Source organism: Pteropus medius, unplaced genomic scaffold (genome assembly GCF_902729225.1).
Source record: "Pteropus medius unplaced genomic scaffold, Ma_sr-lr_union100, whole genome shotgun sequence".
Lineage (NCBI taxonomy): Eukaryota > Metazoa > Chordata > Mammalia > Chiroptera > Pteropodidae > Pteropus > Pteropus medius.
The window spans coordinates 29605010-29631176 of record NW_024349802.1 but is presented as its reverse complement, the minus strand read 5'-3'; the positions used below and the strand labels follow the sequence as shown (position 1 = coordinate 29631176).

Here is a 26167-nt window from a genome sequence, read left to right as displayed (position 1 = left end):
TATTTTAATAAAAATCTTTAAAAATAAAAAGATAAATTTGTTTATTTTAATGTAGATAGATATTTAAACAGAAATATTTGTAAATATGTGTAGATACACAGGTTAATATACACATGTATATTTGCTTGCTCTATCAGCTGAGAAGGCAGAAAAGCAAAGACACCCTGGTAGCAACTAGCACACTTTGTGCCTGGAATTTGGTTTCCAGTACTATTTTCTACTAAAAGAACTGGTTAGGGCATCTTGGAAAAATGGTTAATTCTATGACTGGGGCAGAAAATTACAATATGCACCTGGAGCTTCTTGTAGTGCCAGAAAGTGAAAAACAGTGATAAAAGGCAAACAAACTAAAACACTGGGAAAATTAATATGGAGTTATAGTCCAAAGTATAGAATAAATATGTATAACTAATAAACATGTAAGGGGAAAATAGACAAATTTCCCACGCAGAAGAATTGCAAACAATTTATGTGGATACTCCACCTTCAAAGAAGTAGAACCTAACTTCCCACGTAAGTGTGGGCTGCAAAAGTGACTTCCTTCCATTGAAGACCATCTGAGAAGGGAGAAAAAAGAATAAATTGACAGTGGAGGAACTTGACAAACACTACTTCATCTAGGTGATCAAGGTTAACGTCCAAAGTGATGAATGATGTTGATAGTATGTTCCCTTCATTGATGTGATGTGATGTGATGAGAATGGAACCTTACCTGGGTGGTCTTCTCCAAAAAACACATACCAGGAGTCTAATCATGAGGAAAAAATCAGACAAATCCCAGTTGAAGGACATTCTACAAAAAACCTGACTAACACTCCTCAAAAATGTCAAGAGAAGCCTAAAGAGACATGACAACTAAATGTAATGTGGTATCCTGGATGGAATCCTGGGACAGAAAAAGGACATTAGGTGAAAGCTGAGGAAATTTTAATAAAGTATGATGTTTAGCTAATAATTATGTGTGATTATTAGTTTATTAGTTGTTACTAATGCACCTTACTAACATAAGAAGTTAATAATAGGGTAAACTGGGAATGGGTGACCATCTTCATAATTTTTCTGTAAACCTAAAACTGTTCTAAAATTAAAAGTTTACTTTTAAAAGTAAAGTGAATGTTACCAAAAGAGAGAGAACATGTGCAATGAGCAGGAGTGTAAATAGTAAAAGATTTATATAAACCAGGAGGGTGAATAATTGAGAGCGGATCTGCATAATGTATAGTCACAGAATTGCCAGAGACCTTAAAGCTTTGTCACTCAAATGTGATTCTTAACCAGCAGCACTGTATCACTTAGAAGCTTTAAATATTCAGAATCTCAGACCCCATCACAACCTACTGAATAAGAATCTGCATTTTAACAAGATCTATGGGTGATTTTTGTATGCATTAAAGTTAAAAAGTTACTAGCCTAGTGGCTATCGAATATTAACTTGCTTATTCATCCCCTTTCCCCAAACCACCCCCAGCAAAATTTTCCTACCTATAAGTCTCAAGAATTCAGTTTTTGTGATAGATTTATTTACTACAAAAGTTGATAAACTTACCAAGGATTCTCACTGTGAAAACATTTCTAACAGAACAAACTATAGGCTGACTCTCTGGACAAAGACATTCTCAGTCTTAATCTAAATTCTCTACTTGTTAACCACCCCTCTAACAGTTTAAGAGAATTGGGATGGGTCATGCCTTTTTTAAAGATGCGTGTATTGATCAGTTCAAAGTATTGATATACATGAGCTCACTCCAGGAGAAAGAAGAAGGCTTTTCCTCTGCCCCGGTGAAGGTGTGTTCACTTCTATCTACAGAGTGAAAATTCAGGCAGAGTAATTACAGGCGGAATAAGGACTATGTGCTCCAGACTACTCTCAGGGAACATTTCTGTGTCTAAATGCACTTTTTAATTAGCTCTTCCAATAGCATCATACTAATTGGCTAATTTGGAAATGATATGAGACCCTGTGTGCTTTAAAGAAAATCTGTTTGTTGATATATTTATTCACACCTGAGACTGTCTCATTACTGGCAGGACAGATATTATTAAAACAGAATCACCTGATTATTTTAACCAGATTTTTTTTTAACGAACACACATGAATTGAATTATCCCTAGAGTTTCAGGAGGAAGTATTAGCATTTTGAGTGATGGGAAATTGCCATTTAGCTGGGAAATAAATGAGCTTTAAATAGATCCATTATTTTTTACAAGGTTATTATTGTAAATGTTTCATAGTAGAAGAAATGCCCTTCAAGTCTATTCTCATTGTTAGTTTATAACTAGCCCACCTCTTCACATCAAGCCTCAGTGAGTTTTCATAAGTGATTATTACATAAAACAAAATTACCTTTTATTGGTCCACATATTTTCAACAAGTTTCTCGGTTTGTTAGCTATCCTGTGAAGACAGTGTATTAAATTTATTTGCCTAGGCTAGAAAACAGTGGCTTTTTAAAGTTTTTATGGGTTTAATGTATTTTACTATTAACAAGACTATCCTGAACACTATAGAAAGATGACTTAGGTGAGAATATGGTGATGTATTTAGATATTTATTTATATCTCACTTAAATATTTCACACTGTTTTTCTTGTTTCAACAAGTTGACAATTTGTAATCCAAACAAATCTCTCCTTTAGCTTACTATTTTAAATATTCCTTTCCAGCTTAATTACTGCCACTAAATAAAAAAAGAAGAAACTGAATGGATCACCCTGGATTTTAGAACGTGCAGTGGTAAACATCTCCTCCCTCCAACTTAACGTTCTCCTTTTTTCTGAAAGTATTAATGAGCCGGCTGCAGCTATTCTGCGTTGTGGCTTAAGGCTCATTGCTAAGTTTGGAAATGCTAGGGTGTCCCCTACTGTTGCAAATGGGGAAGCACTTTTCTTGGCCATTCCATTCAGAGAACAGGATTCTACTCAAAAGGTCAGTTAACCAAAGTTCAGGTAAGCAATGGTTAGTCACAAGAATGGATGGACGGACGGACAAACGAATGGACGGACAGACGAACAGATGGACAGATAGATGGATAGAGTTAAAGAAGACAGAGTCGGATTATGGTTAAAGCAGTAAAACACAGATTTTATTTAAGAACTGTTGAATAGTTGTTGAATAGGGAAAGAGAGACCTCACTATAGAACTGGGCTTAATTCTGAATACAAGGTAAAGTGGGGATTTATAGCCAAGGATCAGGTTAGGGGAGGCCAGAGCATGGAAAATTATTAAGAAGAGACATCAAGGGTAGGAGGAATTCTTGCTAAACTGATTTAACAGGAGTTCTTGCTAAAAGTAGGCCAAGCTTTTATACATCAAAGATGGGGGATGAGTGATTTAATCAGGTATGGAGGGTAGTCAGATATCAAGGGTGAGGAGATTCTCTCTAGACAGGAGGATTCTTGCTAAAAGTGGGCAATGTAGGCTTGGTAAGGATGGACACAGAAGCCCAAGGTCAAGTCCTAGTTGAGAAAAGGGCTCAGAGGAGCCTGATTAAAGTTTGGTCAAGGAGTCTGTCTTTGTCAGTGGATGGATGGATGGATGGATGGATGGATGGATGGATAGATGGATAGATAGACAAATAGATAGATATGAATGTGCCTGTAAATCTTTAACTATTGGGGGGGGTGGTTGGAACCCTGATTTATAGCATCTGTTGGTTTCCTTAGTGTAAATAATCCCACTATAGTTGATTTCAGGGTCCAAGGTGGGGTCACCGGATGCAGTGCTGGAAAGAAATGCTCACAATTAACTTGAGTAAACCGTTAAGAGCAGGCTCCGACACACCACTGTATAATTCTTTATACTACTTCTGCAAATCTTCTCCAAGTCCAAAATTATTTCAAAATAGTTAAAATTTTTAACATAAATATAAATTACCTATATAATAAATATATTATAAAATTATTTTTCTAGAAATTGAGCAAAGCCATTTTTTAAACCTTAGGTCTCTCTTTTTTGTAAAAGTAATGGTATACTACAGTACAACCACAGTATCTAAGTTAAACAGTAGTTTCTCATACTAATAAACAATAAACAACCAATGGTCAAGGTCTATCGCAGAGAAATATTGATAGACTATTCAATACTGATCATTCAATTAATCAAGTTATATTACCAACAAAGCTTCAGTAGTGGATTTAACACACACTGGTACTCTTTTGAGATATAGAGAAAACTCATCGTGCTGGGGTCACACACCCCACTATCCCTACCTCATCCAGGCCAGGCATTACATTTGTATAACAAAGAGCCAAGGCATGAGGGAAGGAATAATTCAGTACAATTTGCCACTAACAACTCTCTGAAGATACATCTAATGGTGAGTCAGTTGTGTCCTCCCCAAATTCTTCAAGGACAATATGCTTTTCTGTCTATAGAAAGATATTAAAAATGAATATCTCATTATTTTTCTTAAAACTCAAGTTTTTGTTCCCTAAATTCTGCAACTTGTGATTGTTTTCTTTAAGTACTCATAGAAACTAAAAGCCCTCTAAGTTTAAGTTGTCATAGTGATGCATAAAGAGAAAATTAACAAAATATGGAAGGTAAAATTTTATGAACCTAGCATCACAAGCCAGACTTTGCATTTCAGACAACCAACTAAAATGCATGGAATTCTTAGGCATACTAAACATTACAAACTTCTAATATCATTCTGAACTATGACTTTGGTGAGGTTAAAGGTTAATTCTCTGAGTACAGTCAAGTTCTTTGGTGCTTTATAAAAAACAATAAAATAAATTTTAAAATCTGAGATCTAATTTATTAGCAACACATACAGACATGTATATGAGTCCTACCACAGTGATTGCTGAATTATGACAATAGCTAAAAGAAGAATGGCTTGAACATTTTACATGAACACAGATTTAACAATTCTTTTATTTAAATGAATCAACACCAAAAATATCACATGTTTGTTTTACACTTGATCCGGTCTGCATGATGTAGCTCATCTAGAACATTTCTAATGTTTTCGACACAAACTTCTCCTCTGTGATGTTTTTTTGAGGCAAGATTCCATACATTTTCAAATTCTTCATCAGAAAGTTTGACACCAATGTTACATAATATCTCTGAAATCTAGGGAAAAAATTGAAAATTAGACCAAGATTTTACATTTATAAATTTGTATTTTTAAAATATGTTTGGAACATCTAAGACTATGGATATTTATCCAAAAAGAAAGCGTGCGTGTCAAAGACGTGCATTTGTGTGTGTATATGCTTATTACAAATAATAAGCAAATATCATAATTCAGTACTTTCCCTCAAAAAACTAAGAATTGATCTACCATATGATCCAGCAATCCCTCTACTGGGTATTTACCCCAAAGACTTGAAAACCCATATCTGAAAAAATATTTGCACACCGATGTTCATAGCAGCATTATTCACAGTGGCCAGAACATGGAAGCAACCGAAGTGTCCTAAGATAGATGACTGACTAAAGAAGCTGTGGTACATATATAGAGTGGAATATTACTCAGCCATAAGAAGAGATGAAATACTGCCATTTGCCACAACATGAATGAACCTCGAGATAATCATGCTAAGTGAAATAAGCCAGACAAAAAAATTTGAAAATCACATGATATCACTTATATGTGGGATGTAAATCTAAAAGCAACAAATGAACAAGACAAACAAACAGAGACTCGTGGACATGGACTATAGACTAGCAGTTACCAGAGAGTAGGGGATGGAGGAGGTGGGGGGAGGTAGACAGGGTAAAGGGGGTCAAATATACGGTGACAGAAAGAAATCTAACTATGGGAGGTGAGCACACAGTGTAAATATATGTATGCCTTATTGTTAAAGGGTACAGTTAAAACATTGGATTTCATTAACCAATGTCACCAATAAATAAATAAATAAATAAATAAATAAATAAATAAATAAATAAATAAAATAAAAATGCCAGTACTTTCATCTCAGGAATAATTTTGTTAATATGAATACGAGATGTTCGATTATTCTAGCCAATATATAAAATTACTTTCAACTCTAAGTGTGTCTGGTTATTTTATAGGGAGGCAGCCAAATTCAAACAGAAAGAGTTAAAGATAGAATACTTGCTAAATTTGAGTTCCGTTTCAGTTACTTCTTACCACTATGACCTATGTACGTCATGTAAACCCACTCAATATTAGTTTCTCTTCTTTAAAATAGGAACGTTCATAAAAATGTCTCTTACTGGTCTGCTGTAAACTTTAATAGTGTGAGTGTGCAATTTCTAGAAAAACTGTGCACACACAAACAACTGAGCAGACTAAAATCTGAGCATATTGAAAACTAGCAAGCTTTGGTTATTAATAATCTCCCTGCAATGATAATTAGTAAAAGAAATGAAGAGAAAGAGAAAACATGCTTCTCAAGTCCCAGGGAAAGTATTTTAAAAAGGGAAGATAAGAACTAGTAGTGAAAAGAAATATTAGAATTAGTAGAGGTTATAAAAGATTTCGATAAAAATGAAACTGAATTTAAAAAAGGAAAAACAATTACTATGACACATAGAATAAAAGAAAAGAGGAAATGAAAGGTTAGACAGTGAATAGGAAAGCCAAAGAAATAGAAGAGTTGCAGAATATACCTATTAAATAGAATCTTAACACCAATTAAAAGGTCTCCTAGAAATGACATGCCCTTGTGGGAAATTTGTATAACCAAATACACTTGAAATTCAGAACAATGCTTCTTCCAGCAGCTGCAGCTATATAGCAAAAACACTTCAATGTCCCTATGCATACCTGCTATTTTTCCCCCACCCAGTGGCAGGTAAATAATGCCCTGCAGAATGGACTTATGAAGTGGTACAAGTCAGTCTTGGGCATTTCTCTTCCTTCTTTCCCACTCCTCAGGAGGTACCCCCCACCCCAACTAGTTCAGCATTCCATCACAGTGTATTGATTAGCTTATACAATACTTTTACAGAAACCCATATCAATTCTCAGGTTAACATTATTACTCCAACCAGGTTTAAGGATACTTACTTTTTATCTAGAATTGTGAGATAAAGGATAACTTCCTAGTTAAAAGAATTTTAGGCATCATGAAACAAGCAGGAGATTTGGGGGGCTAAGGAACTGGTGGCAACCCAGAACTTCTATTTCACAAGCCCTTTGGAGTGATTAATGGAAGTGAAAACAGAGTCTGGGAGTCTCTTCTCTGACCCTCTAGGGAAAATCCTGGGTTCCTTCTTTGGAACCAGCCAGCAGGTATGGTCCTCGGAGTTTCTCCCTTCCTCTCTCCCTCACCTCAGCAGAATGCCTCACTGGAAGGAATCTGTTATTAAGTTTGTATTTAGTAAGTTTTCAAGCCATCAACCCTTCATCTGAAATCCCAGAAAGCATCATATGTCTACTCACTCATTTCTAGCTCCAGATATGAAAGTTCTGAAGAAGCAATTGCTCCCTAGATCGTAAGTAAATATCTAGACAGACTGGTCTGACCAAGCACTGCAATTAATTCATGGCCCTCAGAACAGCAGTGGCTAACTGGTTGCCCTGCTTTATAACCCACCTAGGAAGAAAATCACCTGGGATATGAGGACCATATTTCCTGAAGAAAAAAAAAAAAAAAAGATACATGGGCCTGACACATAGTACAAGACAGAATATTTTATATCACTGCGTGTTACAAATAATCTGCGACATATGATAGTAGTACATAAGGAGTGTGGCACAGTGGCCTTCCTCATGCTTACTCTCTGGTCCTGGAGACCTAACACCATAAGGATACTTATGCAAGGAAGGGATTGATCGTTTTTACTTTTTCTAAGAATAGTGTTGAGTGTCTTAGGAAAACATTTTTCTGGTTTTTTTACAGAGGTTATGGTAAATCTATGACATGAAAGGAATGCTTCCTATCATAGGGTAAATATTACTTCAGGAATTGTACCAAAATGTCACAACTAAACTGAACATTTTCCTCAAGAACCCTATAGTGAAGGATCTTGATGACTTTTGATGACTAATATAAAAGCTTAAGTCTTAAAATGTCTAAAATTAAGTAGTTGTTGATAAACATTCCTATGTTTGTGTGTTCATGTAAAGTTGATATTTCTTTCAACCCTTTTGAAACAATATGCTGTACCTCTTTTTTTGATCTGGTCTTGAAGAAGTCTCTTTCAAACACTCCTTTCTGGCTAAAGATGGTAGGATGCAGTAATGAATAGGCATTGCCCTCTTCACCATAATTAGTTCTATCACTGATGCGGCGAATTCTGGGGGCAGGAATATCAGACCGAATGGTCGGAACACCATAGATGGGATAACCTAGGACATCAATGAAGTGGGAAGACATTCTGTAACTTAGCTGTACAATATACAGTAGCCACCAGCCACATGTGGCTCTTGACCACTTGAAATGTGGCAAGTCTAAACTGAGATGTGCTATGTGAAATATACACCGAATTTCAAAAATTTTGTACCCCAAAAATGTGAAATAGTTAATCATTTTATCGTGATTACTTATTGAAATGATAGTATTTTTGGAGATATATATTATATATAAAACATATATGTACTATTAAAATTAATTTCACCTGTTTCTTTTTCTTAATGTGGCTACTAAAAATTTTTAAATACATATGACTCCAGTTATATTTCTATCAGACAGCACTATCCTAAGAGGTAGCAAGATCTCATTATACTAGAATGTATAGCATGTCTATAAAATCCAGTTATGAAAAATATGTAAATCCTAAATCATGTCCTTAGTCCAAGGAAGTGATCTTGACCAACATAAAATAGTCTTTCAAAAGAACCAACGTTCATCATGCTTTATATCAAGATATGGGGTGTTATGGGTTGAACTGTATCTTCCCCAGATGCATATGTTAAAGTCCTAACCATTAGTACCTAGAATGTGACCTTATTGGGAAATAGGGTCATCGTAGATGTAATTAACCAAGATGAGATCATACTGGAGTAGGACCCTAATCCAGTATGACTGGCGTCCTTATTTATAACAAGGAAATATTTGGCCGCAGACACACAAAAGAACATGTGAGATCGAAGGCAGAGATCAGGGTGATGCAGCAGAAGCCAAATAGCACCAAAGATTACCAGCAAACCACCAGAAGCTTGGAGAGGAGCCTGGAAGAGAGTCTCCTTCACAGCCCCCAGAAGGAACCAACCCTGCCAATATCTCCATCTCAGACTTCTAACCTCCAGAACTGTGAGATGATAGATTTTTAGTTAAGCCATGTGGTACTTGTTATGACAGCCCTTGCAAACTCCTAGATGGAGAATGAAGATATTGAGAATTGTTTTGTAAGAGTTCTTCAAATATTTAAAGGCAACTCTGTTTGTAGCTAAGAATCATGTGGTTTAAAAGTCTTCTAAAGCTCGGTCAAGTCTGAATTACTACAGTGCATACCATTCCATGTTCTCATCTATGGTTTCAATTTAATTAATATAGAGAGACTCATTTTACCTGGGTCTTCATTAACAGTCACTCGGTTCAGCCTACACTTATTGAGACCTCTCTGAATGCTTAGATACAGAACTGAATGAAAGGTCTTAGGGTTTGAGAAACTTACAGTCTAATGAAGATAAAGGCTGGGGATAATGCCAGGACAAAGAAAGGATACTTTGCTTCTATGGTTGCAGATCCTTTTAAAACTCAACAAATAATGTGACATACTCACAAGGAGAAGGAACAGCCCCTACAACTGCACTGATCTCAGAAGAAGTTGTCTTATAGTGACTAGAAACTTTATCTCTTGGTCTCAAAAGTGTCCGGGGAGTTCTTTCTGAGCTTCCTGGTTCTTTTAAGACAATATCTTCAGGCTTTATCAGGAGAGTTGGTTCAGATGCTTCAACATTAGACTCAGCAGGGTTTGCACAATCTGGTTTTCTACCTTTAAGCAAAGAAGAAAGAGCGGGGGAGGGGGGTTGATAAAGGAAATAGTTACTACATGGTACTTGCAGATCTGCAACAAAATCAGTTTTCTCATTTAGTCTCTTCTTGCTGGTGGAAACTGAGACTGGGCTGGTGTAAACCCTCCACGGATGCCACCATCCCACTGTGAAAGAGCAAGTCCAGGCCAGTGTCATATACCGGGAAATTGGAACCTCGTCTGATGTTTCTTTTTGCCACTCCACTCTCTCTAGATTAAAGCTTTTTAAATCTGAAAGAGCAAATGAAAATGTAGATCTATTTTTTTCTTTCCTCTTTTTTTATAGAGTTTATTTTCATATTTAATTTGAACTACAGGATTACCAGTTGTTCCTAGGACTGTGCCCTAGGGAGATATAGAAAAAGATAAATTTGGAGTCGTAAATTCCACACATATCTGATCATGGTGGGGAGCCCCATGCATTGTAACATTTGGAGAGATGAGAACTTACCGTGAGCTCAAGAAAATATCTAAACAACTCCCTTCAAACCAGTGTATAAAAGAAAGCCCTAAAGTAGAACTGAAATTGCAAGACTCTGACCTCTTTTGCAGGTTTGCTTTGCTGAGTCAATTCTGAAATTAAGGAGTAAATTCCTGACACGTTTTTCACAGAACTGGTAACTCCACAGAGAGCACTAGAGGGCGCTGTGCTCTTTCAATCTCCGGAAGAACTCTTAGTTCTGGGAAAACCCAAGCAAGGGTTAGAGGCAAATGGTGCCCCAGTATTACAGTGGAGTAGGAACTATAGCAAACCAGAAAAGGCACGCTTCTCTAAAGTCTGCACCCCCGCATTCAGCACCTGCCAGCTGCTGCCATGAAAGCATTCAGGTCCAGTGTTCCAGATCCTCTAATCCCCTACTTGCACCACCCCCACCCCATAAAAGCAGAAATCTGTTCAAAGCATGAAAAATAGTTCCTCAGAAAACTGTTCAAAAGCCACTGTCTTTGAGTAAGTACAGCCTCCCTCCAGAAGTCAATAGTAAGACAGAATTTTATATAAGAAAATTCCTGAGCCCCTTTTGACCCACTGGCCATTATCTTAGAAGATAACCCTCAAGAGAACTCCACTAAATATGGCTTGATGAAGTTGGGACCCCAAAACCAGGAACAGTTTGAAGAACTGCCTGGTTTGAAAACAGGCTTCTGCTTTTCCCCCATTACTTCATGAGCTGTATGCCAAGGGCGGGGGTGGGGGAACCACTCTATTTATGAGAAGATTGGGGTAGAGTTGTTTCTATAAAAAGTTTCTTTAAAGAAAATGCTACTGCCTTCCTAGTGGATAGATGAGAAAGGTTGTCCCAGAAACTCGTAGGGTCTCACATCATCAATAAAGCCCAAAATTTGGTTTTGGCCTTGCAGAACGGCATACCAAGGAATAAAAGTAAAAACAGTAATATCTTCACTTTTTAGAAGAGAGATATTCCAAGAGGAAATAAAAAAATGTAAACAACCTTTTTAAATAGTCGATCCTCTCTAATAATCAAGATTTGAAAATTAAAGCAAATGATGCATCATTATATACCAACTAAATTACAAAATGTTTGAAATAACACTCAATGGTAATACAGTTGGAGCAAAACCTTCTTAGCCGATAAAGTTGCAAATTGGTAAAATCAGTAAAGCAAGATGAAAATATATAAAGAGAGTTACTTCTGGGATGATAATAATAACATTCATAAGAAATGAGATATAATTAGAAACAGAAAGCTTTTTGAGAGATAATCATTACGGCATTGCCCATATTACTTTAAAAATGTCTGGAAATAACCTAAATTTCAAAGAGTGAGGAAATGGTTTAGTAATTCATAACACATCAGCATGAGGGAACTGAAAATGAAGTTTACAGAAACCATAAAAGTATCTCTTCACTCCATAGAAATTTCAAAGTTAAATTTGGAAACCAAATAAAAATGGTACATTCACTGTGATTTTAGCTATGTTTAAAATATATGCCTATGCACACACAAATATGTATATTTATATATGATTATTGATGCAGGAATCTAATACGTAAACATGAAAATATTCAAATAAAGGTAAGAATTATGTTTCTTTTTTTTTTTTACAAAATTTAAAACAAATTTTTCTATGTCAAATTCTATTTTACCATTGACTTTTCCTAGGAGTGGGGAGCTAATTACTCCAAGACAATGGTTTCCAAAAAGCTTTTTCGGGAACCATCTTTCATATTTTGGGCTTCTGTATAAACTATTTTGCTTTTAATTTTTTTCTCCAGAGTAACAACACATGGTTCCAAAATCAAAAGATACAAATATATAGGTCTAAAAGTGAGTCTCATTGCTATCCTATCCCTCAGCTACCCAGTTCCCTCTCTCTGGAAATACCAAATGTTATTTCTTATTATAGGAAAGAATTTGATAACATTTGTTATTGCATAAACAAGCAAATAAATAAATACACACATATGTGCTTATTTTTAAATATATAATATTAAAGTTGAGATGTGCTCCTAGAAAAAAATGAAAATATAAAAATCCATTTAAGAATTTAACACAACTTCAAAAATTAAATACCTTTAATGATGACCCTCTCTTCATACTCTTTAAGAGGCATTTTATCTTTCCAGTTAAGAAAATTTGCAAATTCTAGATAGTTAATCAGCCCATCATTATCCACATCACAGTAGTCAAAGAGCTGGTCCAGGAGCTTCTCATCTAAGTGCAAGTTGGCCTGATCACAAGCTTCCCAAAGCTCAGCTTTATCTATCACCCCATCTCCCTTCTGTTAGACAAGAAAAAAAAAAATGAAGTGAGCATTGTCTTCAAGAGCAGAGTATGCAACATCTATTATTTCATTTAAGAAAAAATGTCCTATCACATAAATTCAACAAATTTGTCTTATTTTTCATATAAGAGGAGTCAAATATTAAGCACGATTGGTCCTCATTGTGTCCACCTGATATGTCCACAGAAATCTCAGCCCTGGCTGGAGAAGGGTGTGGCTCAGAATCTTTATTCATTCTATTTTAATAATTTGTTCTTTAAATTATGCTATGTACACTGTATTCAAGCAGATGTAACCATGATTCATGCTTGACCTTTCATCTGACCAAAATTGTGTACTTTTGATAACTCTCTGCAATGTTCCACGCTGTCAGAGTGTCCTGGTGTCCCAACTGGGCAGTAGTAAGTGATCCCCCACTCCATTACCTGGTAATGAGGAGAAATTAGGGAAGTAGCTGCTGGCCAAGTATAGGGAGACAGATTCAAAGACAGTTGCCTGCTTGTTATTAACACTCCTATGGGCAAGAGAGACATGCTACCAATTTGTCACTCAGCCCCCATTGCAACAATTAGCACTAAGGTCCACCCTGGTAGGGGGCAAAGGGGAAGTTTCAGCTCCCCTTCAGACGATAGTTAAAGACGGGAGCACCTCCCCCGAGTGTGACAGGTGGGAAATTTATGAAGGCTCTGGGCAGAAACTGGCTGATTGACTTGGCGGAGATGAGGGGACAGAGCACACAATGCTTGAGGAAAAATGCAAAGAGCTAGGACATCTTAACATTCAGCCCCTCCTGCAGTCTATCAAACTAACCTTAAATCCACTCAGAGATGATAGTAAAATTTCGCAGTGAATCCTGGCTGGTATAAGAAATTTGTACAAACTCCCAAAGTAAATCACAAATGACTCCTTGACTAATATTCAACTTTTATGCCCAGGATTGGATTTACACTGCTGATGAAGATGATCCCTGGAGAATGAGAAACTGACCCATTGAATTCTAAATTCCTGCAGTCAAATCCGTAGGCCTAGAAAACGTTCCTAACCCTTATGTTGAAACAGAACGAGAATTTAAAACATATTATCTTGACTTGGGAGCTACAAATGCCCTGGTTTAAAGTAGACTCCTTTATAAAAGCCTCTGCTGTAAGCCCAAGTCAACCAAAAATGCAAACCCCACAGCCCTATCTAAAAAGCAATGTGGGCTGTGGCTGTTGAATCAAGAGGTCTTCAAAACTGAAATAGCGTCAATAACAGTGACTTTGCTGCCCAATATAGGGCCTTGTGTGGACTAAAAACATCAGTGGTTTTTTTCATTTGTGTGGACTGAAAACTTTGGGGGTTCCTTTGAACTGCATGCCACCACCATACCACTCAAAACTCAAAGTAAACATTTCTAACTCACCAGGTGCAGAGCCACTCTCTCCCTCTGCACCCTTGATCTCTCCCCCACCCCCATACCCCAACTTCAGCAGCTCTGAGAAGAAAGTTGACTAGATGTGGGACCAAGTTTTCCCTGTCCCTAAGGGGGATCGGGGGCCACATGCATCTGTCCAAGGCTGCTATGGAACTCAGAAGGGCAGAGATGCAAACTTTTATGGATATGGGTGCCAAAGTCATCATCTTACTCAGTTTGCAGGGGGAGGAGAGGTCTGGGTGTAGCTAGTGGGGTTGGGCAGGGTTTGTTTGAAGTAGAGAAGGAAAGCTAGCAATATAGTACTTCTGTGACTTCCACCGCTAACTGGGTCATTGGTATTCATACTTTTACATGCCTGTACTGTGAATGTTCTTAAGTGCCAGGGGCACTTATGATCAAGAAGAGCCACACATAGAGAATTGCTAGTAGAGAATTGCTAGTAGCTTTGGGGCCCCACAACCCCAAAACCCCTTTGAGCCACAAGTCTCTATGACTAATGATTTTGCCACTTAGAACCTCTGGAAAAGAGAGGCAACCTCCATTTGGAGATGCCCCTTGAGTTTTAAGACTCATTGCCCCCCTAACCTGGTTACCAGGTAGATACCTTTTGAAAAGCAGCTATTAGCCAGTTACTGAGCTCTTGTTGAAACTGAACACTTGACCTATGGAGGCCTTGTGACTTTCCAATCTAATAAGCATTTTGAGGTGAGCCAACTTGGACTCAATGATTAACGAGGTAGAAAGGGCCTAATGAGTCTCGTTTGTGAAATGGCAATGGTGTAATCAAGACGGCCCTAGTAACATCTCAGCTTTCCATGAAAAGGGGCAGCAATCCTTTTGGAAAAATTTTATTCACCTTTGCCACCTGAAGCAAAGCCATTGCCTCAATAAAACCTTCAATTCACAAAAGCTCCCTTAAGTGCCTGGGCCTTGTTCACTAACCTGAAAACAAGCGGTCTTCTCTGGGCTGCTGTGGCTTCAAACCCCAATGGAAGCTATGAAGGACCAAATATAGACAGTCACTCAACTCGGTGAGCTGAATTCAAGGCTATTCTCATGGCTCTGGCCAATACTCCCTTTGATGAATCTGTTATAGTTTTACTGACACTTGGACTATTGCCAGGGGTCTGCCTATTTGGTTTGCTACTTGGAAAACTACGGACTAGAAGATTAAAGACACTTCTTTTTGAGTCTGAAAACTATGGAAGCAAATCGTGGCTACTGGTTGAGACATCTGGGTAATTCATACAGATGACCATGAGAAGGGTCCATTCTCTGATGGGAATGACTGGAATCAAGCTTCTGGCTGAGAATGAACCATTCAGATTGTCACCGTTGCTACCTGGGTCCATCAATGTACCAGACACGGCAACACACCAACCATTACAGACAGGGCACAAAGTAAAGCACTCTACGTTTCTGAGGCAGAGGTTACCACTGTGCGCCAAATGTGACTCCTGACAAAAGTTGACTCATTTGTCTCGTGGGAGAGTGGGGGGACACATCACATACAAGACATTGCCCCCATGCTCCCGACAGACCAACTACATGAAACCTATGTCCCCTTTTCGGAGCCATTGTGGTATCAACACTGCTGACACATTGTCAAGTTATGGAATTGCTACTGCAGTGCAACCAGCTCCGGTTACAACAGTATGGCCCATGAAATTAATCTGAATCATGCGTTTTACTTTCTAGACTATATTCAGTCTGATGGTGGTATGCCATATAGCATAAAACCTACTCAACAATGAGCTGTTAGGCAAGATATTTAATGAATCTTTCCTGCTCCCAATCACTGCAGCCTTCTCAAAAACTGTCTATCTTCCTTACCAGCTCCTGCTCACACATTTTAGAGTAAAAGCACTTTTGTCACTGAATGCAGTTGTCCCCTAAAATGAATCACCCCATCTCGGCTGCTTCCTGGATAATAAAACAAAAGGAGTAGAAATTATATAGACTAATTTTGAAAATTGAGGACTCTGCTGTGACCATTCTGGCACACGATACATTCTTTCCCCTCTAGATTTTAAGTTCCTGAAATGGAAAGTCTACACATTATCTGGAATGATGTTCGATGTATTGTGTCAATAAATAACAGAACTAATCTTCAAGCCAAGAAGATTCATTTAGAAAATCACGGTTTATTTGTTCTGTTTTATTTTTCCATTAAGTTCAATGGGCGTTCAACAATATAAGATTCAAATAATCAAAAATTATCCTACAGCTGTATTAGGAAGACTCACATCTTATTACCCTCTCATAAAAATCAGCTCCTCGAGGACACTGAGCACTGCATTGTGCATATTAAAAGTTTACTATTTAAAAGGTATATCAGCATTAAATAATTTTCAGTAATTTCCTCCTTGCTTAATTTAATTTTATCATAAGGAATGTGCCTGGTGATTCACTAAGATAATCAACAGCTATTAAGATGATCGTCTTGCCTTAATTACATTTAAAATGAAGAATTTTTAAAAGCTGAACACTACGTAATGTGGTAGGTTTTTTTATTCATACCACTGCTATATAAATTTCCCTGGGTATCATCTTTGTAAGATCTTGGATTTGAGTAAAGTTTAAAAGGTACTTATTTTAGCTTACATATTTTAATTCTGAAGAATCACTTTTTAAATTACCCATAAATAGCAATTGGTCTCTATTAAAAACCAGAGGAACAGTTAAATACTTACATTTTCTTTAAACACAGTTTTGTGAGATATGTAATTGATAATCTACTAGTGTTATTCCGTACATAATTAATACAGACTTAAATAAGAATATTAACCCACTTTTTATTCCTTAGTACAACATGGGTACATTAGCCCATAATCTAAAAACAAACAAACAAATAAATAAATAATAAAAACAAATAAAATAAATTAGCCAATGAGTGACCTAGATTTTTTAAAGATAAGATAGATCAAGCATAACTTTTTCAAAGCTGTATTCAACATTGGAGGAAAGAATATTATATTTTCCTTCTGAGATAAACTAAAATTATTCTGTTCTTTTCTTTTCATATCAAAATTATGATGTATCACATCACTGATTTATTTATAAGCTTTATTTATTTATATTAGTCTCATTCTAAAAGGGTTCTGAGGCTGCCTAGAAAAATAAGTACAATTAAACAGAACCCAAAAAAGTGAGGAAATCAGGGCAAAGAGAATATAAGGATGGAAAAAATGAAAATAAAACCTAAATTAAAAGATCACACAAAATGTATGCTATATGATCATGTTCACAAACTATATGTGTTTCAATGAATTGACTCTGAGCTTCCTGGTGACCAAGTCAAAAAGGTATTACAATCAGTATAAAATTCATGCTGTTTCTGAGGTGAAAACAAACCAGATACTTAGAGGAAGCACAGTTATTTCCTGTAGAAAGACTGGGTTTCTTAATAAAAAGAATGCATGTGATAAAAATAAATAACGGACTCATCGACATGCTAACAAAAAAAGTGCCATGTTTCACAAGCAGTTTGTATAATAGTGCTCTTTAGTATAATTTCCTAAAAGTGATACAGCTTGGTAAAATCAATCCTGTGATGGCCTAAAATGGTGTGAGGTAATTATGCAGCTCTAGATTAATCTGACTTTATCAAAGGATAAAATTTAGAGTAGCTCAAAAATGATTGATCTCCTCAAAACGGAAACCGTACCCTGCTCCCCCAGGGAGAAACATTCTAAGCTTGACTTGGACTTAGACTGACAGTACTATGTGCACATATCCAGATTTAGGTATATATTGTCTCTATTTCAGGAGTCTTCCCTAGGGACCCATGATGCTCCCCTCCATTTGCTCCCAGCACACTGTATTTTAATAATCTATAACAGTGGCTCTCAAATTTGAATGTGCATTCAAATCACTTGAAGGGTTTGTTAAAACACAACTGCTAGGCCCCAACCCTGAGTTCCTAATTCAGTACGTCTGGGGTGGGCGTTACACATTCCCAAGTGATGCCGATGGTGGTACAAGAACCACACTTTGACAACCACTGATTAAAGTGACAGCAAACTTTTTCTGTCAACAGCCAAAAGGTATATATTTTAGGTTTTGCAGGCCATTCAGTCTCTGATGCACCACTCTGCATTTGTAGTACAAAAGCAGCCACAGACAATACTTAAAACAAATGGGCATGTAAAACTATTTACAAAAAATAGGTGTAGACTGGATTTGACCCACAGGCCATAGTTCGCTGACCCCTGATCTACACCAACCTGCCCGTATCTGTAAGCCCATGCATAGACCTAAAAGCTCTGCTCCACTACTGGCCTTGTCATAGTGCCTGAAGGCTGCCAGCAAAGTGTCGAAGTTTTGGTAGTTAACTCTCTTCAAGTGATGCCGAACTGCCGCAATCAGGGCTCGCTGTCTATCTTTGCCTCGAAGATATTCACCCGGAAGTCTATTATAGATGAGATCATCAGCTCCTAGTGAAGAGGGGGAGAAAAGTCTTTTATCTGAATTTAAAGTTTGTCAATAGTATTCTCAACCTAAAAATACAGAGAAAGAGAGAGATCTAGCAATTTCTGTGAATGAAAACTCTCACACCTAACTCCAATACTATTAGACAGCGTGACAGGAAATCTTGTGTATAAAAAAGCATACAAAGTAATTGATAAAAATTAATGTTTCTGTTTTATGTGATGCCTCTGATAAATGAAAAAAAAATTGAAAAAATAAATTTGTGGGAGAATCATCAGCTCCACTGTGCTGTCAAGTCCTTTTTTAGGATAGTGAGGGCCTGTCTGCCTCTTAGCAGACATTCGCGTACAATTCCAAGGATCAGAAAGCTGGGGCTAATTGCACTCCATGTGCCTCAGAATTGACAGAACCTCTGGGAACCCTTGTCAAAACTACACTCAAATTCCCCGTTCTCACCTAATATGAGTTCCCAGCCTACCTTCAGTCTGCAGATCAAGTCCCCATCTCTCAATCCTGCTTCCCCCTCTACCACTACCAGCACCACTACCCCATCCACAGCTCCGTTAACTAAGAGTCCTGACCCACAACCCCCTCAGTTATCTGGAAGTAATGACCGCTCCAATCCACCTGCTGCATCCCCCAGCCGTGGCCAGTGCTTCCATTTACCATTCAGGACTTAAAAGATCTTCCCTGAATTACAACACAAAGAAAGCACAAACACACACTCTGCCTATAAACCCACTCTTTGTCATTCTCTTTTGGAAAACATTCTTTGGATGTTGACGTTGACAGAAATCAGACGAGAATTGACTATGCTGCCTCAGATATGGTGGCTTGGTGCATGTCACCAGAAGAGACCTTCTGCTTCTGTTCATTTTCCTCTGTCCTACATCCCTCCCTTCCTGCTTTCTTGGGTCATGCTGGCAGCTGGCTGTGATACCCTGGATGGATTAATTTAAATCTCAACATTAGCTGCAGTTTAAAGCAACTACTATGTACACTTACTCTGTACAAGGCCCTACTTTAGGCTGTATCAAGGGTCTCTTTTAATAAGTACTCATAGCACCTCTAACTTTCTTATTATAAAAATCAGAAGCTAATTATGCACACTCTGATAAAGCCTGGTTTCTAAGGGTAGACCCTGAGTATGGATGAGAAGCCCATAACTAATGATGGTTCCAGGAACTGGGCAAGTGCCTCAAACCAAGGCCATCTGAAGTGCAGTCAGCTACCATCAGACCATCTCAAAGTGAGCAAAACACAAGTAAGGCCCTGGGAGAGGAAATCAAGACAGTTAGGGGTGATTTTTGACAAATTAGCATGACCTCCTTTCCTCCTCCATAATCATTCCCCAGATATAACCCCTTTGGGTAAATACTCTGTACAAAGGTCCTCGCTCTTCCATATGACGGCTCTTGATTGCATATTTTTTATCTTCAGAGGCCTTCCCTCTCCATTAATACCTAAAGATAACCCCTGACAGTTGTTTTTCCAACTACATGTCATTTTCCCACCACAACCCCAGCAGGTTTAACTGCCAGGTGACAGAGACATATGTCGACACATTCTTCTGGCCTGGCCCTGAAAGAATAGGAATCCGTTAAACAGGTAACGGTTCCTCTAAAAACAGACCCAAATACAGTCTCCTAATGTGGCAGTTAAAGAGGCTCAAAAATTCTGCTGCATAAGCTTACCTAAAAATAAATATTTTCGTCAGTGAGTGGACTTTAGCTAAAACATTTTCAGTAGTGGTTCTTAAACTTTACTGTATATAAAGTCAAAGTATCTGGGCATGGGTCCCAGGAAACTGCATATTTAATAAACTCCCTGGGGGGCTTTATTTTGAAATTCACTGATATACAGCCCACTCCTGATAAGTTTTAATGTAGTTTTCCCTTTAGATGTCTACTGTATAGATTGTTTAGAAATAAAGATAAAACACCAGTAAGTTTCTGCCACTTTATAGATTGATTAATTGATTGGCTGGTGGGAAGAGAGCAGCTCTTAATTATGTAATGGCAGAGGACAGGGCTTTCTCAAATTTCTCAATTGTGACTACAATTCATCTGGAAATATTAAAATGTAGTTTCTGACTCAGTAGGTTTGGAGTGGAGCCTGAGAGTCTGCATTTCTAAGACGCTTGCAGAGGATGCCAACACTGACAGTCTGCAGATCACGTTTTGAGTAGCAAAGGTCTAGTATAATATTTATTTAATTAAAAGCCTGTCTCACTTCACTTTGGCCACATTTATTTTCTAAATAAAATTCTAAGCCTTCACTTCACTGAAGGTATTCATTACGAGAGCTTTTAATTGTATTTAGTTCATATATAACATGAAAACTTTTTTCTTTCTTGTGCTACAAATTTTTTTCATTAATGGTCATATGGTATTTTAAGCCTTTAAAATTAGAAGCTTTGAGAGGAGTTGGTGAACTTAACTGCATAACTTTGTGGGGGTTTGTTGTTGTTTTTTAAGGAGAATGTCTGTATATTTACCATAGTCCTCAGGGAGGAGACAAGTTCCAAATGTGTGGTCTGGGGGAACATTCATTGTTTCTGCAATGCTATCAAAGAAAACAAATCCTTTAGTTAAACTACCCGCCACATGGCATCCCTGGAATTTAAAATATGCTTGCCATATGTTGTTAATAGCCTATATATTTTCCTATAACTAAACTATGAAGATCAAGCAGAAATTCTCCAATAGATCTTTTGTCTCATCTTCCACTTGCATTAACAATGACTGAATGCTTTCACTGGCTTTCAGTAGCCTGGATTTAAAGCAGAATTCAAAGCAGAATTGCAGAGGTATGTAGAGATAGACAGAGACCAGGAAGGGAGAGAAAAACGTAACAGAATAAGTTAAATTTCTGATATCCCAGAAATAAAGCTTTACATAATATTCTTCCTCCCTCTTCTCGAAATGCCCTCTCAATCTTACAGGCCTCAGAACTTTCCTAGAACCCTAATAGAGTTCCCTGATAAACTTAAAAGAATGACTTTCTTATTTAGTAAATAGAATCTAATAGAACACAAACCAATATTTACCACAAGAGTACTTTTTAAATTCAATTCAAAGACACTGTCAATTCAAAGTTAATCATTAACTTACGGATCTAAAACTCTTCCAAGTGTATGTTGAAACTTTTCTTTGAAATCATCAACTCTCTTGGATACAACCTTAGCTCCTCTTTTCCTATAAAATTAGAAAATTGTCAGGTATCTCTATTACCTAAAATATTCTTGGCTGCCAAATATACATATGATAAGGACTATCATAGTATCATTTGGGCCGTCAAAAAATAAATTCAGTTTCAAAGAAAATTATATGCTCAAAAGAAAGCTTTATGTGCTCATTCTGCTATCATTTATATTCTATTGTAAAGATAATTTTTAATAGAATACAAAATTTTGATTAAGAATAAGACATGCAGACTCAAAAATATTTTTCAGTAAACAAAATCAAATTGCTAATATCATTATTATAAGTGTAACTTTTTAAAATGCTAAAAGAAAATTAAATATCAAATAAATAAAGAATATAAACAGATTACTCATATCTAGTAAGCACATACATGGAGAAATTATAATGTTCTCTAGTAAAAAAACAAATGTGAAATAAAAAAACAACAAAGTGCCACTTTAACATAGTACATAAGCAAATACATATTTATAGGGACAGAAAGAGAGAATGAGAGAAAATACCTAACAATTGTCAAAAAGTAGGGTAAAACACTTGTAGATTGCTAGTCCAAATTGCCATTATCCTTTTAGAAATATAATTTTGTGTTACAATTCAAAAAGCATAAAAATGTTTATTCCCTTTTATCCACACCTGGGAACCAAACACAAGATAATGTAGATAAAAATTAAAAATGTGGAAAACTCATATTTATAAAAATGTTTGTAGCCTTATTGACTACAATGGGAAAAAAAAAGAATCTAAATGTTCAATCATGAAGGATGATTATATTATGTGACATTAACAAGAATACACGGCATGCATTTTAAATGCTGGTTATGAAGCATACGCAGCAATATAAAATTGTTTTATGTTAAGTGAAAAAGAATATAAAATAGGATTGCACTCTGATTAAAGTTATGCAAAAATCTACACTGGAAGCCAAACTAGAAAGAAATACATTAAAAAGATAATAATGGTTGAATTAAAGTGACAGGATTATGGGTGATTTTATTTTGCCAACTTCCTGTAATATAATTTTGTTACTTTTATCATTGTAATTAAATGAATAAGATTTCTTTTGAGAACTGTAAAATTACAACACTGCTATTTAATAACATTAAAATTAATAAATTCTCTATTGTTTCGCTAAGACTGAAAACAATGAACATAAAATTCTTAAACTCCATTTGCTTTTAAAACTATTTCCTGTACTATAGAAATATGAAGCTGAATAAATTTCTGGAGAAGAGTGACACTCTGTGGAGAAACAAAAGATGAAACATAAAGTAATTCATCTTTTATTTTTCCTTTACTTCCCATTAGTTCGAAAAGGAGGGAAAAAGAGAATATAGATAAAGTCAGAATATATCAGTGACAGTGTACAGGCCATAATTTGAACAAATAAAGTTGACAATCTAAAAAACAGCTCCGAAGGACATAATTAGTAACATTGAAGAATGATAAGGTTAAGGATTATAAATCAAGGAGCCTACTCTTTTCAGTCTAATAGTGTCTCGATTATGTTTTTGGTAGAATCAGGAAGTATGTGAGTAGCCATGTATGTTGGACTATCAACAACTGTAACATTATTAGACAACCTCACAGCATTTCCTAACTAACTCAGAATAAAGTCTTGTGTGCCAGTGAATTGTTTTCATTCTGATATAACCAAGCATGCGTGCACGCGCACACACACGCGCATACATATGAATACCGTTTGAAGATTCTGATTCTTCAAACCAAAAGTCACTAACAGAATATAAGTATAGATAGTTTTACAGAAGAAATACATTACTTAAAAGTTAAGAGTAAACCAAATATATGTTAAAATAGTATATATAAAATTGTACTTAAAATGGAAACAAACATGCTTAACTCCAAGTTTTATAATAAAAATCACGCTAAAAAAATGAAGTAGCGAGTTCTTTTTAAAATCCAACAGACCAAAGGAATAAACACTCTCTCCATTATTTTAGCAATCATTTTCCAAGTAAATTTCAAAATACAAAAAGTATAATCAAATAATTGATCAAACATCATTGTTCTGTAAATGTTGTTTCCTTGGGGATAGAGACAAGTTGGAGAGTAATGTATCCTGCATATTGCCTGCTTTTATAAATTCAGTGTATTTTTTGAGATATAATTAACATACAACAACATACTAGTTTTAGGTTTACTTAGTGTATTTATCCATGACTACTCCAAATCATTGATAAGTATGTCCTTGTTAAGGATGCAAAGGCTCTGCTCCTAGGACATTCTTAAGGACCACATTGAAGCAGAAATAAGCCAGACAGAAAAAGCTGAAAATCACATGATATTACTTATATGTGGGATATAAACCTAAAAGCAACAAATGGACAGGACAAACAGAGACTCAAGAACATGGACTAGTGGTTACCAGAGGGTAGTGGGGAGGGGAGAGGAGAGAGGTAGATGTGGGTAAAGAAGGTCAAATATGTGGTGACAGAAAGAAATCTCTATGGGAGATGAACACACAGTGTAAATATATATATGATTTATTGTTAAAGTGTACAGCTGAAACATTGGATTCCATTAACCGATGCCAACAATAAATTAATTAATTAATTAATTAATAATAAATAAAAGGCCACATTGTTGTTAATATGTTTATTTCATATCTCCCATAAATTGTTAGATTTATATTTTTTAAGTTTCATAATTGTATAAAACATTTGTCATCTCTCTTTCAGCATCAATTTCTATATTTAATTATATATATCTATAGTCCTTAAATATTTGTCATTTCTTCATGGTTTCCTTTATGTATGATGTAACCACGTTAATAATGATAAATTAATGAATATTTGTTATATGAGTTTTCCTTCTATTCCTAAAAGAAAACTAACTCATACGAGTTTACTACAATATTGTAAGAATTTTTGTTTGTATTTTACCATAATTGTTTTTTAATAATTCAAGTATCAGAAATTTGTACAATAAAGGAGTGGAAGAGGAGTGGAAATAACTGTTTCTGGCCTGTGATCACAGATGTGGTGGTAGGGCAGCCTCTGGAGCCACACTGCCTGGGTTTCATTTCTATCCCTAATATTTCTTAGCTGCATGATCTTGGGCAAATGATTTAACTAACCTGTACCTCAGTTTATTCATCTGTAAAATGAAAAGGATCAAAATGGAGTTGTTGGTAGGATTAAATTTAAAATATATAAAATACTTAGCCTTTTGCCTTTCTGACTGGGAGCTGTTGTTATCACAGAGACCAGAGAGGCAACTGAGTGAGGCAGGATGGGTGGCAACCTGTGGCAACTTTGTGTGCAGGTGGGAGCCTGGAAACTTGTAGGGCTAGTGTTTCCTTTAAAGAGGGCAGAAGACAAAACATATTTATTCCCACCACTGATGTGTAGAAACCCCAGCCCAGTATATTACTTCCCATGGTTGCTGTAACCCATTGCAGCAAATTGGCGGCTTAATACTACAGAAATGTATCCTCTCACTCTTCTGGAGGCCAGAAATCTGAAATCAAGATGTCATCAAAACCACATTCTCTCCAAAGTTCATAGGGGAGAATCTGTTTATTGCTTCTCCCAACACTGGAGGCTGCTGGCATTCTTTGGCCTTCTTTACCTTGAGGCCACAATATTCCAGTCACCTTCCGCATCTTCACTTCATCTTCTCTGTGTGTCTTCTCTTCTGTCTCAAATCTCTCTCTGCCTTTCCCTTATAGGGATATATGTCATTGAATTCAGGGCCTGTCCAGATAATCCAGCATGATCTCTTCACCTCAAAATCCTTAATTTAATTACATTTACATACATAAGATAACATTTAGAGGTTTGGAGAATTATCTGGACATATCTTTTGGGGGGCCTATTCAACATACTAGACCAGTATTTCCAATAGTCTGAGGTTTTAAGCATAGTAGGAAATATGGATTTTTATGAGTAATCTACCACTGTTAATGTTGGCTTAGATATAAAATATAATACTGGTAATGAAAAATTAAGAAACCTTATTTTAATTTTCTAGAGAAGTAGTCATATATAGAATGAAGATGTAAAAAGATCACAGTTTACAAGAGTTAAGTCAGGTGCTCAGGTGCCCAAACAACTAATAAACAAAGCTGAATGATAAATGACAGGTAGATTATATGTGACACAATTGTCTTTGCAGAAATTTAAAAGCCCATCATCTTTAAGAAACATAAATAGAGTTGGTCCTATAGGTTTAAAACAGGCAGATATTTCTTTATATTTACTCACGAAGGCACAAAGTAACGTTAAAAATATATATATGCACACATATACACACATACACAAAAAACAGTAGCATGATCATTTCTGGGGGAACTGAATAGTTTGGAAGACGTATTGCTGTATATCTTTTTCTATTAATTTTATGTTTGAACCATGTCAATGTATTACCTCTTCAAAAAAGAAATGAAAAAAAATGAATTTTTCTTTAAGTCCATATGTCATATATCTAACATTTGTCCCAGGCCACAATATAATTAA

At 36.3% G+C, this 26167-nt stretch overlaps 1 protein-coding gene across 1 annotated transcript in view; it reads right to left on the bottom strand.

Annotated features, from left to right (window-relative positions):
- Positions 1-4858: 4858 nt before the first annotated feature.
- The window catches only part of EFHB (EF-hand domain family member B), a 41390-nt gene continuing 20081 nt past the window's right edge, over positions 4859-26167 (bottom strand). Inside the window, exons 7-13 of the mRNA XM_039836782.1 lie at positions 21603-21686; positions 20987-21054; positions 18340-18494; positions 12434-12641; positions 9648-9860; positions 8090-8271; positions 4859-5078 (exon numbers count right to left, since the gene is read on the bottom strand). Coding sequence (XP_039692716.1) covers positions 4905-5078; positions 8090-8271; positions 9648-9860; positions 12434-12641; positions 18340-18494; positions 20987-21054; positions 21603-21686 — 1084 coding nt within the window. The 3' untranslated portion in view covers positions 4859-4904. The remainder of the gene's footprint in view (positions 5079-8089; positions 8272-9647; positions 9861-12433; positions 12642-18339; positions 18495-20986; positions 21055-21602; positions 21687-26167) is intronic.